At 38.3% G+C, this 16,893-nt stretch overlaps 1 protein-coding gene and 1 pseudogene across 2 annotated transcripts in view; one reads left to right on the plus strand and one right to left on the minus strand.

Annotated features, from left to right (window-relative positions):
• Positions 1-439: 439 nt before the first annotated feature.
• LOC146453520 (uncharacterized) lies at positions 440-1,645 on the minus strand (annotated as a pseudogene).
• Positions 1,646-12,851: 11,206 nt separating this feature from the next.
• LOC146453521 (glycine amidinotransferase, mitochondrial-like) overlaps positions 12,852-16,893 on the plus strand; it is a 39,845-nt gene continuing 35,803 nt past the window's right edge. For both annotated transcript variants that reach the window (XM_085096571.1, XM_085096572.1), the window contains exons 1-3: positions 12,852-12,922; positions 13,024-13,103; positions 16,307-16,502. In XM_085096571.1, coding sequence (XP_084952697.1) covers positions 13,041-13,103; positions 16,307-16,502 — 259 coding nt within the window. In that variant the 5' untranslated portion in view covers positions 12,852-12,922; positions 13,024-13,040. The remainder of the gene's footprint in view (positions 12,923-13,023; positions 13,104-16,306; positions 16,503-16,893) is intronic.

The following is a 16,893-nucleotide window of genomic DNA, read 5'->3' on the forward strand; positions in this document are numbered from 1 at the left end:
TCTGATGCTGACATGAAGTATATTGCCTTGGTTATTACAACAGCATCCCCTGGGGTACTCCCCTTCATAAGCTATAAAGGTATGTCCCCCAAATTAGTTTAGCCAGAGTGAACCGCTCCACACGCAAATTTCCCTTCTCTAACGGAGCGGTTACTCAGGCTAAACTAATTTGGGGGACATACCTATGGCTAAAATGAGATGAAGTTGATTACAACGTGTTCAAGGTCTGAAGGTAGACATACGGTCAGAATTTGTTTTTTGCTAGCTAGCTAGCCTGAAACATGGTATGAATTTCGTCGGGAAATTCATCTATTTTGGCCTGAAATGAGTAAGGGTTTAAAGAAATGGCCAATTAATTTTACAATTGTAAGCAGCAATAGGACTAACTAAACTCAACAACTGTTAAACTCAGTTTAAAGTTTTTATCCAATACTCGATTTCACTGGAAATACGCTTCCAACATAGGTGGATCCAAGCCAAAATACGACGATGTTACGGACTGGTAAAGACATGTGCGGGCATTCGTCAGCAGGGCACACACCATGTACATTTTGCCAACTGCACTTAAACGAATTTTCAAGTTCTTCTTCAAATCCATAAAAGCGAAGTAATTTATAATGTCTCCGAAAACCCACTCTACTGATGTTCTAACACTGCTCATTGCACTGTTGTATTCATTCTGTAGAGGGGTAATCCTGGCACCTTTGAATGGTCCTTGAAGGTGTATATTTAAGGGGTAAGCCGGATCCCCATATACACATAAGGGTTGACCAAGAGGGGAAAATGAGTGGCGTTGCAAATCGCCAAGTAAAGCAGACTCTACTAACATACCACTGTCATGTCGTCTCCCTTCAACTGGACCATACAGGTTAGCTATCAATCCATTTGGGGCGGCAACGGACTGAAATTTTATGGCATGGACCCTCTTGTGTCCGTTGTACAGAACTCTTTGGTTTTTCCCAGGCCTAGAAACTGGCCTAACCGTTCCATCGATAAAACCCCAACAGTTTTGAAGCGGAGCTCCTGTAGCATGAATTACATCGGCATAATTCTGAAGATTGGCCTGAGAAAGCCATGGCTGGTTAAAACTTCGTAAACGGTGGTTTTGTGTTTGATAAATGAGTTCATCATTTGGTTCGATATCATGCAAAGTTGTGGCACGGGTCTTGCAAATCTTGGCAGCATATCCGAATATCTACATGGGTATGCAAATCGTTTAAGAAAAATACACAGAGCTTCAATTCCGTCCACAACAACACGATTATAGCATCTTATTTCATCTGGAACATGCATCACTTCAGCAAGACGGTAAACGTCGTTCTTGAGGAATCTGAATTCCGACTTGCATTCATCGTCCGTTAGCAGATCAAGGTCAAACTGGTCGTAGCTCCAATACGGTAGATCAAGGTTGTTTGACTTGTTTAAATCGTACAAAAGCAAAAATTCTTCATCATTTATCAACTTATCACTGTGAGCAAAAAGCAAGATATCTCTAACTTCTCTTAGAGAAGGCATACCGTATATCAAGAGCAGGAATACAGGTTGTTAAATCATTAGTCGATCAAATATAAACACAAGACAAGTCAACGCGGGCCTCGTCGCCGATAAACTCGACATTTTCCCGCCGAAATGAGTGATTTGCATTTCGCGCCGTCCTCGAATCCATCATTGCGTAACGCAACGGACTGAGTTTGTCGACCTAGTTACTTTCTGTCGCGAACCCCGTCGTGAAGCTATCCCGTCGTTGTTGGGTAAAGTCTCTAATGACACATTTTTACGGTTTAATACGATTTTAATCCTAAAAAAAACAGCAGCAAATAGCGGAAATGTTTGATCATTAAAATAACAATAAAGTAATTTTAATCCGACTGACCTGCCTCGTCCCCAGGCGTCGCTCCTTGATCGCGTGCTGTTCGTGTGGCGTTGTGGGATTGATTTAGCGCGGTGCGCATGGCGTTGTGGGACTGATGCACAGACGAAGGGAGACGCGCTCCGCGTTTCGCCTCCTTCTCATTAACGCCCGCGCTCCCTTTTTTTTCGCTCGGCGCCTGGGGACGAGGCAGCCGACTGACTATGACAAATGTGAGTAAGGTTACAGTTACTGTACAGATAAGAAATTAAACAACGTTTTCTTGACGTAAAAATGCTTGTTTTATTTTATGTACACGGACACCCGGCTTACACAGACTAGACACTTTGGCTAATCCCCGTGGTGTCCATATTTAAGGTTACCGTACCTTCAGGGGTGGCTTCAGTTTAACGGATGCGGCGCCTCTCGGTTAAATCACAGATACCCAAAACCCTATATCAAATTAAAGCTTATAGAACTGGGTATTCAAATATGTCATTGCTCTACCAAATTAATAAATTCCCAGGTTTTCTGTAAAGTCGAAACTTGAAGGTTCAGATCGTCGTTCGAGAGTTCCAACTCAATGCGATTATTATATTTTGGAAGTTTGTTTTTTTCCTCCAGGTCAGGATCCCAAAAGCTTAAAAAAAATGTCGGGGTTTTCCTTAATTCGATTGCGTTCAAAAGTTACAGAACATTTTCAAAACTGAGAGAAAATCATGCGGAATGAACGCACGGAAATGGCTTTCAAGGAAAGAATTTTTAGAATTATCGAATTCCCCGACACGTTTTTGTTGATTATATATTTTTCTGGAATCTCGCCAAATTTGACTGAAATCGGCCAAATCGTTGTTGAGTTGTAGCTCTTGAAAGTGTCCCCTCCAAGCGAAAATTAAAGTTTGAGAAAACAGCACTTAAAAAAAAAATCTCGGTACCGCCCCCTAATGCCACTTTATCCACATATGCCGATGACACTCAAATATTTTACGCGGGTAATAATGAAGTGGAACTCGAACAGGCTATTAGCACTGATCTTAAAAGGGTTGATGAATGGTTTGACAGAACAAAATACAAAGAAATCCCAGCAAATACACAGCTATCGTATTCGGCAATCTACGAACTGGTCCACCAAGATTTGTATGCGAAAACACAGTCATCCCTTTAAACGAAAAGGTGGAATTGCTTGGTGTTACGATTGACAAAAAGCTAAAATTCGATGCACACGTAGCAAAGATCTGTCGTCGAGTAAGTCAGCAAGTGGCTGTACTGAGAAGGCTAAAGAAAATGCTGCCGTTCGAGACGTGTATGAAGCTGTACCAGTCGTTCATTGTACCGCACTTCAATTACTGCGCAGAAACATGGAACTTCTGCAGCAAGAGCGCAACCACTAAGTTAGAAAAACTCAATGAAAGAGCACTGAGATTTGTTTATAGAGATTATAGCTCGTCGTATGAAATGCTACTTAAACAATCTGGCTACCAAACGTTGTTAAATCAAAGATTGGCAAAGATAGTGACTACTGTATACAAAGTAGTTAATAGGCAGGGCGTGTCAGAATCACTATGCGATCTAGTGGAACTAAGGGAAAGTAATTATAATCTTCGAGGAGACAAAATCTTGACATTACCAAAAGTAAATACGACTAAGTACGGACTTAAATCACCTAGATACGAAGGAGCCAACCTGTGGAATAAACTACCGAATGAATACCGAAAAGCGGACTCTTACAAACTGTTCAAGAAACAGATATTAGATACGGATTTGGCCGGCCGCTACATGTTGTAATCAAATGCTGATATATTTTTAAAACATTTTATACAATTTTACACTATATATTCAATAATCTTAGAAACATTGTAAATAGTATCTTTCTCATCTTTTTCAGTATTTTCATTTATCATTTTCATTACTTTTTCCTTTTATTATTATTATTACTATTTTATTTTGTGACTATTCCTGTAAAGTAGCTGGTTAGCTAAGTGTTTAGTCACGTTAATAAACTTACTTACTTACTTACTTACTTACTTACTTATGCCTTTATCGAAAATTAGCCAATCATTTTGCAAGCTACTTTTTCTTCCGGTCACCTCCTGTGAAAATTTTTTTTCGTAGTTTTGCACGTACTCGCGTTCCAGGGTAATAAACTCCTTCGCCATTTTGTTGGATATCTGCGGTGTTTGTTGTACGTCGATTTTGTAATCTGTAATCATTATGGGAAAAACAAAACGGGGACTGAAGCCGTCCTCGTCTGTTGGGCTGAAGCAGAAGCGGGTAAAATTGTCAGCACAAAGAGCTACGAAATTATCGGGGAACCACCGTAACCGCATGTATTGTCTCAGTCAAAACGAAAATTCTTGCTACTCTTTAAAAAGCCGGCGAATACATCTATTCGAGCGAAATATTGTTGAGAATAGCGAAGTTTCGAGATTGCTTATCGAACGTTCTGGTGATAATTCGCTCTTGTATGAAAGTTCCAAAACGTTTATAATGCTGCGAATAGGAAACAAGTATCCGTTTGACGCTTGAAAGAAAACGTTTAAACGGAACCGTCTAGAAGAGTTGACTCCGTTTAACGCTTTGGAAATTACACTAATACAGTAAGTCTTTATGAAAACACAAGCGACGACTTTCGCCTCACTAGTTATCTTGTAGCGACGGCCGACGTTGAGGAAAGATCAAGACATACTGAGTAATTATTGTGCCTCTTGATTGTTAGCGTTATTATCCAATTTTTTTGTTTTGTTTTGTTTCCGCTTGCCGAGACTTGTAACGTTTACGCACCCCAACGCATGATTCAGTGATCTGATAACATTCAGCCGCAAATAATAATAACAATAAAAGCAAATAATAATAATAACAATAAAAAAGGCAGCTCGTGAAGCGCGATTCACGGACACCCGAATTGAAACAAGCGCGTCTCCAAATATTCGCTTGGCTAGAAGATTTTAAGACCTTTACCTACTTTAAAGTGTACCTTAAAGCTATTGTGTTCTTTTATCTTAGTTTCGTACTCAAGCAAACGCAAGTTCTTCCACTAAATGCAGGATATTCGAAGTGCGGGAACGCGAGGGGTTGAACAATATAGAAAGACCGTTCGCGCGATTATCGCAACGGGTGGTTACACCGGCAGCAATATGCTGTCAATCAAAGTAAAATTTAACTTCCGGTGGAAATCGCTTACGTCACAATTTCTCGGCAAATACTCACTCTTTTTCTAAAATTCTTGTTTTTATCTTCTGCTAAAAAAAATGAAAATACATTTTTTTCCCCTCTGAACGTACAAGGTAACTTTAATGACCGGGTTCCACTGTACCTGCTGCCGTGGAGTGAGTACCCAAGTACTCACTACTTGCTCTTGTCTGGCCTCGTAACACAGTCAGTAAAGCAACGTATGATCAAATCTGGAGGTCGTGGGTTCGATTCTTCTTTGCCTCGTGCGGTTTCCCATCCCTTAATGCTAGGGCTAATGTTCAGTGGGAAATTCATAGATTCACTTGAGCACTTTAACATACACTGCAGAGTTAATACAATGATCCATTTGTGTCCTTAGTGCTTGTGGCACAACATTCATTCGTTTTTAAGAGTTTGTTGTAAGAAGTCTCATTATTATTATTGCTTCACCAGTAAAACCTCTTTTGACACCTGGTGAGTGACACGAGGTATAGTATATTAATTATTAGGTTGTTAATGAACTAACTTGGTGTACGTCTATTAATTATTCACTACAAATTCTAATTTTAAAACTTCACTAAATCTTCAATATTTCTTATTTCTCCTAATTTTACCAATCCTTCTAATCTTAACCCAAATATACCCAAAAATCACCCAAAAATTCACAAAACATCCTACAACATAGATTCACAGCATGAGCGTAGAGTTTTTGGATTGCTTGAAACGTGAGCGAGATATTCCCATTAAAGTCATGTCAAGTGGCGGAAAATGGCGTTTAGGTTAAGTCCCTCTTAAGTTAACAATCACAATGAAACCATAAAACAAAGTTAAACTTAATACTAATATTCGAGACTTAGAATCACTTCAGGTGACAGGTCTCTTTTAATTATTATTTATTTTTCTTCCCTCTCCACGCTGGAACTACGCAAAAAAACAATTTTTGTTAATAAATAAATAAATAAATAAATAAATAAATAAATAAATAAATAAATAAATAAAATTAATAACAATATATTTGCTATCACCAACGGACTATGGTTGTCGAAATGCAGCAAAATTCGACAAATATATATTTTTATTCGATAAAATATATTTCTTTCTTTCGATAAAATATATTTATAAAATATATTTTCATTTGATAAAATATATTTTCATTCAATAAAAATAAATTTTCATTTGATAAAATATATTTTGGTTCGATAAAATATATCTTCATTCGTTAAAAAATATGATTCCCTACTCCCGCCTTCCAAAAATGCGCTGATCAATGTTTTGGGTTCGTGTCAATCTCGTACCCCAGATAGTCTCCTTCGCAGCCGCTCTGGCCGGACTGTTACGGGAATGGTTTTCAAACAACATCGGACTGGTTGTACAACGAACCTTTACCGCTCGCAGCCAGCTGAAGGTTTTTGTTTTCGTTAAACGATTAGAGTTTAACCTTGTTCGCGTCCTTTAATCCCGGTTTTTTCTTAATTTTCACCCAAGGCGGCTTTCTTGTTTTGCCCTCTTCAAATCTAAAATGGAACGCTGTTTCACTGTATAAAACGTCGTGACATGCAGGTAAACCTTTGCCGCGTATTAAAAAGATCAACACAGCCCCGTATAAATTGGATTATGACACCCTCACTAGCTCACCGCTATTCCTACAAAAGTGTTTTTTTCCAGATAGCTCGCGTTATTTTCAAGCATCCCTTTCTTGTTTCAACAATTACCTAAAAAAGTTTTTTGAGAAAAATTCAACCTTTCTTCCCTATCAGTAACCTTAAACGTCCACGCCGTGATCACAGTAGTCCAAAGAGAATTCGCTATTTCCACCCACCCATTTCATATTCAATGGCTGAATGGCCCATTGTCTCTTACCCACCATCAATCTTGTCCAAACCAAAACACCTCCGCCCCCTTCCAATCACAATACAACATACAATACACTGGCTCAGTAGCCTGCGAACACAGATGTATTTCCGGCTGTCGCTTCTCTCCGCCAAAGGCTTGACAGTTGGCGTGTAGCCTTCAGAACAGGCGTTATTTTTCTCCCTTTTTTAGGCAAACGGAGGCAAGCGCGAGTCACACACGGCTCACCTCCGCTCGCCTATAAAATGCAAAACAACAACAACAACAACAACAACAACAACAACAACAACAACAACAACAACAAAAAACCAAAAACAACAGCAACAAAAAAAATCACGCCTGTTCTGCGGGCTAGTTTGCGTGAAACAAACAAGAGCCCCTCCTGGCAGGCTAGTCCGTGGAAACCACTGTTCTCATGACGAGATTCACGAGGTGCTGAAATATCGGACCCCTACGTCTTTTGCCTTAGCAAAAGACGTGTTTGTCTGTAAACATGGCGCATCCGGCGCTGCACAGAGTAAAAGTTCTGGCTCTGAACTAGAAGACGTACTGTGAAGCGTCGTGCACTCAAAGCTATAAAGCGATGGTACTCGCAATAGCTCTTTTCAATGTCAAAACAGGAAAACAGTCGGGTTTGTCGCATCCAACCAGGGTTGTTTATTATTAAACGGTAAAAAATATTCACACAAAATATTTCCGTTTAATTAATGCCCAACGAAACGGGAAAACACTGCTACGGTTCGGTCTCACTACAGATCACAGAAAATACAAGTCAAACTGTTTTTCGGAATCAACTAATCAGCACCAAGGTTTTCATATGCAACAACAACAACAACAACAACAACAACAACAATTTATTCAGGTATTTCCATATCTATACATGGCATTACCTAAGTTAGTTATTCAAATGTATAAAATTACAAGTTTTTTGTACGATTTACTTAAGAAATAACCTTTTGTATCTTAACTTCATAATATCGAAAATGAAAGCAGCAACTGATCTGCAAATGAAGGGGTCTATACTATGAAAAAGAAATAAAATTTTTGTGTTGACGTCTAGGTCTTTAAAAGAGTTCTATTTTTGAATGACGTCGTCAAAAAATTTCGAACGGAAATTATTATAAACTATACAAAAGAATAAAACATGAGATTCATTTTCAATTTCTTTAGATTGACGCAACCAACAAATTCTCAAATTTTCGGGAGTCTTGAGGACAGTGTGCCTTCCTGTTTGAATGTGTAACCGATGGTTCCCCAAGCGAAATTTATTAATAGCAGTTCTGTTAAGAGGATTTTTTTATAAAGTCTAAAAATACAGCTTTTTTGGTGTCTGTTTGTCTGTTAGTTTTAAGAAGTAAGAGTTGGTGGTTAATTGAAGTTTTCCACATATTTTGATTGATGTGGGCGGTAAACGCTTTACTGTTACTTTTTAAAACCAAACTGAACTCGAATTACATTTATTTGTTGCATAAAATTTGAATTTTCTGTATTAATCCAGACTGGAATTCATCAGCCATTTTTTTGGGAAAAATGTAGACAATGTTTTGCAATATTATTACCTGGCAAAGTTTGCAGATGAAGCCAAAATTTGAAAATGGAAATGTCTATAGTCAGTTTTAACGACAATCTACCTAGTTCATTTCTGGCTGCAACATTTGGACACTGCTTATTTACGCCTAAAGATTGTTTACAACGGAAAATATGGGTTCTTTCAGTTACATCTTTTTCCCAATTTTAAAATCATTTTTATCATAAATCCCCCATATTTCTGATCCATAAAGAAGGGTGGGTAAAAAGAGTGAATTAAAAAGTTTATTTGCGATATCAATTGGTACTTTTGAGAAATCTAAATAACGACGAGTAGCAAAGAAAGATCGTCTTACTTTATCATTTGGATTTATTTTACAAGTTTTAAAGTTTCCATTAGAAGAGAAGTTTATTCCGAGATAAGTGTAATTGCTTACAATTTCAATGCTGTGTTTATTAATCTGAAAACAATTTTTATGAACGATTGATTTCCTGTATTTCTTCTGAAATATCATAACTTTTGTTTTCTTTGGATTTATAGATAGTAGCCAATGATCACAATGTTCTGAGGGAATAGAGAGTTGCTTTTGCAGGCTTTCAGCTGAGTGAGAAATCAAAACTACGTCATCGGCATAGCCGGAGTAAACAATTTAGGAGGGATCCATTTGGTAAAACTATAGGATCTGTGCCTTCATGGTCAAGTAAAAAGGGATTTCATTTAGGTATAAATTAAACAACATGGGAGAGAGGATACAACCTTGCATATGCAATTGTTGTTGGTCAAAGCCGCAAATCTAAACAATGATCACCTTCCTTTCAAAAGAATGCTTTGAATTATGTTTTTTTATCCAGATCTTTCTTTATTCAACCAAAGCTGTTCGTCATAAAATTCCCAGAACTTAAATGATCTCCATATTTCCACTTACTGCCCAAAGAACCACACTATACTTACATTTAAAATGTCACTACTAAATGGCCTGTTTCGTGCTCTCCTAGGGTAGGAATTTTTTCCTTAAATATCAGTTGAAAAAGCGTATACGGTCAGTCTCTTTCACGAAACTGTCTTCTTGCTGTCTAACTATTTTCTCTAGTTATTGGGAAGCTTCCGACCGCATCATAACACTCCTAAGCAATGCAAGGAATTGTTATCAACCCTAGCAGCCTCACGCCTCAAGGAAATGGTATACAGACATTCAGTTGGTCATGCCAAAATTACATTCCTCAAGGTCTTCTAATTACAGCGAATTTCCGTAGAGTAAAAGTCTGATATTTGTTTCTTGCCGTCAGTTAACACTTCGAACTTGATACCAATATTTTGCTCCTGGAATTAAAGGTGTTGCCTGAAGTTATTCTGTGTGATCACGTTCAAAGAGCCACTATTCATCAATGGTGACCACAAAGAACATTTTTATTTCCAGGGGCGTTGGAACCCACTTACCTAAATTATCCATAAACCTAAATAATGGACTGTCCCTTAGGCATCAGTCAAGTCGAATTTGGATGGCGCCATATAGTGTGACAGGTAGAATCAATTCTCGCTCGGCATTTTTCATCTCATGTTTCAAAACCTTCCTAGCACAAAAGTACCTCCAATATGCAATTATTGAGTCTGAGAACAAATATTACTGATTCTTCTGTTAAAGCACAGAACCCCCTCATTTTTACCTGTACGACTCAGGTACACTGGACCTACTTTAACAAACCCCTTTGTTTGCTTGTTTTTTTTTTGTTTAAGAGATTACTCCTGTGTCCTTGTTTTTGATAGAATCTTAATCATCTGAATTGCGTTTCCAAATTTTTTTTCCAAGCCGTTTTGCCGGCATGCACAAAGGCAAGGAAAAAAAAAAGACTTGCGAATGAGAGAATGGGGTAAAATTAGAATACTAAGAACAAATGACCTGGTCAACTGTGTCCGGCGATGACGCCAAACATTCGTATCATCGGGATAGTCAGAAGTGAGTTAAACTCTAGTGATTGATTTTTGGAAAGAGTGGAGATTGAGTGAACCAGCATACTTCCTTTTACAGTATACTCTAGCGGTATACCAGTATACCTCGAGAGTTTAATTAGCCAGTTGGGTCGCTGATACAAAGAGGTATGTGGAGTCCTCTGAAGAAATGAAAGGAACTGGAATACGTCCTCCATTTAAATTAGTTTAACTGATTAAGTATTTAATGAAGCTATCTGAATTTCCCGTTACGACTAGGTGACATCGACGATCGGCCAAGAACATCGACAAAGAGCTGATCAAAACAGAAGCGAACTTCTAGAATACTCCTTTTATTGGAAACAATAGATCAATATATGATTGTGCTGATGAACAAATTAGCAATTCTGATGAACTTCATTCGAGTTTAAAAATAAATTAAGCTGTGCTCTGTTGGATAAAGATAAAGGATGTCTGCTTGATTGGCATGGTCTAGCGAGGGCATGTCACATTCGTATTTCAATGATGTTAACTGTAGTCATAATTCATGATAAATCCTTTTATTTTCTTGAGGATCTGGCAAGACATATCTAGGAGGTAAGTTCAATCTTCAATAAGAAATATTATTTTTGCTACAGTCAATTCAATGGAAGAGTTGAGGAGAAATCGTTTAGTTCTCACTTCAATTTTTTCGCAGTATTCAGTCTTTTCCCGTGCTTTTCGGTTAAGTGCTTAATGTAGGCACTAGCCAGTAGGGTACACGTATTTCTCAAACCCTAGCTAGTATACACCTTCCAAGATATTTCTTGAGAGAGAACCTCGAGTTTGCAGGCTAGGCCGAGTTTCAGATGTGTTATTTTTAAACTCAAGCAAGTAATAACCTCATACCTTAAATAGTTTTGGACTGGATGGTAAACCAAATATGAGCCTATCAGATTTGCTTTTACTTCCTTAATTACACCGCCATCATCATAGCAACTCAATCAGACACACTGCAAACTGTGATCCGCTCTGATAAAGGGTTAATACTCGAAACCTCAGCTTTGAAATTTAAGTGTGACTATATTACGAAGTTCGTCAGCACAATCATATTGATCTCTTGTTTCCAATGGAAGGAGTATTCTAAAAGGTCGCTTTTGTTTTCATCGGCTCTTTGTCGATGTTCTTGGCCGATTGTCGATGTCACGCAGTCGTAACGGGAAATTAAATACTTAATCAGTTAAACTAAATTTAAATCGAGGAAGTTTCTTTCCCTTGAGACTCAATGAAAGACCAAACGTTCTAATAGTGTGGATAGATACATTTTTCTATACCGAAATGTTGTCGTATTCTAGTTCCTTTCAGTTCTTTAGAGGACTCCACATACCTCTATGTATCAGCGACCCAAGTGGCTAATTAAACTCTCGCGGTATACTGGTATACCGCCAGAGTATACTGTAAAAAGAAGTATACTGGTTCACTCAATCTCCACTCTTTTCCAAAAATCAATCACTAGAGTTAAACTCACTTCTGACTATCCCGATGATACGAATGTTTGGCTTCATCAACACAGTTGACCAGGTCATTTGTTCTTAGTATTCTCATTCACCCCATTCCCATTTAAGAGAGCAATTCTTTTCTTTTCCTTGCCTTTGTGCATGCCGGCAAAACGGCATGGAGGAAATAATTTGAAAACGCAATCCAGATGATTAACATTCTTTATTATATGGCTGGCTCCGCGAGCGGGCAAGATGAGTCAAATCCTGCGCTGTGATGGGCTTCCCGAGCGGACAAGATGGAGCGATCTTGCCCGCTCGGGATTACCTTGGATTACCCGTTGCCCGTCCGCTGGGCATCGAAAGTTTAATCCAGAGCAACAATGCAATCTTTTCTTCGTTTTTCTCGTTGTTCTGGGGGAAAACGCTTTCTAAAATGTTTGGTAAACTCTCAACATTTACTTCGTCTCGGTCCATAAAAACGCAAAAAAAGAACTTGGCCAATATCCAGCCATCTTGACCTTACGCTTGGTCAATAACGCATATATCACAAACAAGGACACTGGAGTAATCTCTTAAAAAAAAAAAACTAACTAACAAAGGGGTTTGCTAAAGTGGGTCCAGTGTACCTGAGTCGTACAGGTAAAAATGAGGGGGTTCTGTGGTTTAACAGAAGAATCAGTAATATTTGTTCTCAGACTCAATAATTGCATATTGGAGGTACTTTTGTGCTAGGAAGGTTCTAAAACATGAAATGAAAAATGCCGAGCCAGAATTGATTCTACCTGTCACACTATATGGCGGCATCCAAATTCGACTTGATTGATGCCTCAGTGACAGTCCATTATTTAGGTTTATGGATGATTTAAAATACAATAATACAATCCAATAATTTATTCAGTATTCCCACATATATACATGGTACTACCTACTTAATAAATCTGAATTACATTAAATAATTATGTCTAATAATTAAACTAGCATTGAACGTCGCTCCAGCATTGAATCATAAATTTAAGCAGCAATGGCTCTACAAACAAAATGATCGATGTTGGAAAGAATCCTGGAAAGTTTGTGAGTTATTCATGATAATTTCTCTGGAATAAAAACCTGAATGAATAGGTACAGACTCGGCTAAACGTTTAAGGGGAGGTTGAAACACTTTTAATACTTTTTTGACTTAAACTTGGCGTGGGCTAAGAGCATTTTTTATTTTATTTCAGTTCTAACCGAAATCAACATGTTCAACGTGCGAATCCTAAAAGGTGGTTGTCGTAGACGGGAGGCTGCAAAATTTGGAGTGGTAGGTTTGAAGAATATTTGTGTTTGTTTTGATAAATGGAATTTGTTCTTATTAGTTGAGTCAAAACTGATCACAATTGTCATTTTATGATCTACTGCAAAAAATTGAAAAAGTAAGCTTACCTTACCCAAGCCTTTCAAAATAAAGCTAACGTCTTACCGTGATCTCAACTTTTGAATTCTGATAAGCTTTAGTACATAATTTTAGCGTTGATCAGAGGCAGAGGCAGCTTGAGTAGTGTAATTATTTCCTCATCACGAAAAGGGAAAAGTAAAATAATAAAAGCTTCAAGATCTAAGTTAAGTTCTTATAGAAAGGTCGATCTATAGTTTATGAAGTTTGTAATTAGGCTCCGGTCGTGGTACACCTTTGATCAGGGCTCGCTGTACATGTTAAACGGCTCGCTCTTGATTTTGATTGGCTGAAAATAAGCTTATCTATAACTTGATAATCTACAGTCCTCGGATATGGTCAGAACAAGCCACGCACATCGAGTTACAGAACTTGTATTTCTTAGGCAGCACTTTTCACAGAAAAACCACAGAATTTCAAACTTTTTCGTCAAAAATAAAATTGCATGGACGCAAATTTTGTTTATGTAAACCATGAGAGAATTCAAATGACCTTTTATTAGTTGCCAGGAGTTTTTAATTTACTATTTCAATTATGTATATTGCAAAGATCATTGCAAGGCTCGGTAGGGTTGTGGAGGTCAGTGGGTAGCGATCCGAACGGTTTTTCCCCCCGCTTAAAGTACCGTTTTTCCGTCAGGGGATCTAAGCTTATTTTAGAAACCAAAACATAGCATTTGTTAAAACTTTTAAATCCTTTATAGCCATTTGATTAGCCGTATGGAAACATTTTCTCAAATAATTTAAGTTTTAGAACAGTGGGAAAAAGCATTCGCTCTACTGGGGGGAAATAAAGCTTGTTGTAAAAAGATAAAAACAACAACTCTAACAGTTTAAATGGGCGCTGCTAATTTTGAAGTGGCTGATAATTGTGCTAAACGTACTCCGATAATTACAACTGTGGCCACATTTTACACTAAGTAGTATTTGACAAATAATTAAGCAGTGGCATTTTTGTGTGTGGAATAACGACGAGTAGGAGGGTTGCTGAAACGCTCAAAATATTTTGATAATCAAGATAAGGGAGTTAAGCGTAAAATGTTTCTTTTATCGAATTAATTTAAGACTATTTAGAGAAGGAAAACCGTCTTGGAATGACAAGAACATTTTTCCAAAGACACAAATACATTCTATCTATGAATCCGGTGAGGCAAGAGTTTCCAATCGTAAATATCTTCTCTCAAATTCACCCTTCCACTTCCTGTCGTTTAGAAAGGAAGGGAGAGACGTATTACTCGTCTGGAAAAACTTGAGCTTGAATAATATTAGTATATTTAGGCATGCTAAGCCAATTCAGGCGGGGATCCAGGATTTTGAAATGGGGGGTGAATTTTTGTAATAATGTAATAGAACCAAAGCCTGGTTGAGGTGTTTGAGGTCTGTGCATCAGCATGATTGATTTCCGATGAATAATTAACATTTTCGAATTTTAGGGGAACGCAAATGTCAAAAGTATTATTTAAGATTTGTAAATTCATTTGCAAGGAGCCAATTCAATTGCAGGGTTTTCTATTGGAAGCATGGGTTTATATCTTGACCAGAGAGCGTGTTTGTTGAAATGATACCGAGAACTCATCTCTATCATTTCTAAAGAATCGTCAACTGAAGAGATCCACAAGATAAGGATCGAAACCGCGGTCTTGCCTGTCCATTGCCTTAAATGCTACAGAATTTACTTACGGCCGAAGGACTCGAAGCAGCCCCAGGCCAGAGCACGTAATCAAAACACAGGAGGAAAATACTAAGCTCCCTCAACACAAACCTCACAGTTACAGAGCTTAGCGGAGCGATAACAAAACACACAGCCGTAACTTAAGCGGCCTTTAGCCCTCAATTTAACGCATTGCATAGCTACAATGCTAAAGAAAGGATCAAGAGACAAATAACCGTGATAAGAAGCACAACTCCATCTTGCAACAAAAGCAAATAGCCGGGCCCGGCAATCTGACAAAAGCTGCAAGATAATGTATAGTTATTACACAGTTCAAATCCTATCCTTTCAACGATATAAAGAGAGGGTATACTGTCACCAGACGCACTGAAATGAGCCATACCAAGCCTAAACTAAATGCCACAAACGGCATAAGAACGACAGTCGCTAAACAGAACAACAAGAGGTCAAAATGACCTTTGAGGTCAAAATACAAAACACACGACAGTTAAACACTTTTTTTCTGGCTTTGTTCAGTGTCTATCGTGCCTGGCTATCGTGCAAATCCTCGAAATCATGAATGGCATTTAATAAGAAGAAAATCCAGCGCTAAAAGAAAATTTACAGGGAACACCACTCATTTCATAGAGAAAAGGGTTTTCTCTGAAAGACATACCCGTAAGGGCAAAACTATTATTTAGGCTGAACACCGCACATGAGAGTCGCGCAGGCCTGTTAACCCCATTACTGCCAAAAAAAAAAAAAAAAAGAAAGAATGGGGCTCAGAGAAAGGGGGGGGGGGGGGGGTGAAAATTCACCCATTTCACCTCCCCTGGATCCGCGCCTGCAATTAAGAGCAAGTACGTTTGCCAATCGACTCAAACAGGAATGGGTAATTTTGCCAACCATGGAAAGAAAATTGAGATTTTAAAATGTGTTTTACGTTAGCCAATCGACAGCATGTAAATTTAATGAATTTCAAGCTTTCTTGGTTAAAAGAGACTCGATCTTATTTACAAACAGTTTATACATTTTCCATCCATAACAGCGAATCTCTTGCTATTACACACGGCTTTAGGCTGTGCTTGTCGAAAGTTCTTCGAGTTGCCCTAGTTTTACATTACTACCTTCTGTAGCCTTCATCCTCTCTTGGCTAAGACTTTTGCGGCGTTTTCTCCACCAAATTGAAGTGAAACCAAATCATTTGTCACTTGCTCGCCACATTCTTCTGCGCTAAATGCAAAATTAATGCATTATTTTTGAGTTTTGATGGTTCAGTATTATGTCAGTTTAGACGGATGTTACTAGTATCCAGAGTGTTTAATCGTCGTTAAATTTAAACCACATGGCCTCCCTCTTATTTCCATGTTAATTTATTGTTTGCTTAAGTAAAGGCAATAATCTTTTTGTTCATGTTTCAGTTTTGGCGAGCATGTTCAACGCTTGATATAAGGAATCAAGCTGGCGCATCCAAGGGAACTCAGCTAAAGAGCTACCCAGCAAGTAAGGTCGCTGATCATGACTTGGAGAGCGACAAACCGCAGGAACTAAAAAGCCCGGTGTGTTCATACAACGAATGGGATCCCCTCGAGGAAGTCATCGTAGGACGCGTTGAAGGTGAATAAACATAAAAATATACTGTGGCTTGACATACCCGACCGAGCCTACTGCTTCAGTTTCTTGTTACTTTGCTGGAATTTGGTGCATGCTGAGAGTTTCCAAAAAATACGAAACTTTTGAATGCAGGGGACAATACAATGCAATGCTATACAATGCAATGCAATGCAATGCAATGCAAACTTTAATGAGGGCTTCTCAGTGACAAATAAACTGTTCTGAAGACGTTCCGTTACCGGATCTCTTGTAGCAGAAATGCACGTGCCAGACGTCACTTTACGTGTAAACTAAAACCAAACTGATTGCAGAGCTGACCCTACGGTAAAGGGCTTATTAATTTGGGCCAATATTTCAACTAGTACAACTAATCTCCTTCAGGGCTAGAGTTACA

Source organism: Pavona decussata, unplaced genomic scaffold (genome assembly GCF_977016875.1).
Source record: "Pavona decussata unplaced genomic scaffold, jaPavDecu1.1 SCAFFOLD_330, whole genome shotgun sequence".
NCBI lineage: Eukaryota > Metazoa > Cnidaria > Anthozoa > Scleractinia > Agariciidae > Pavona > Pavona decussata.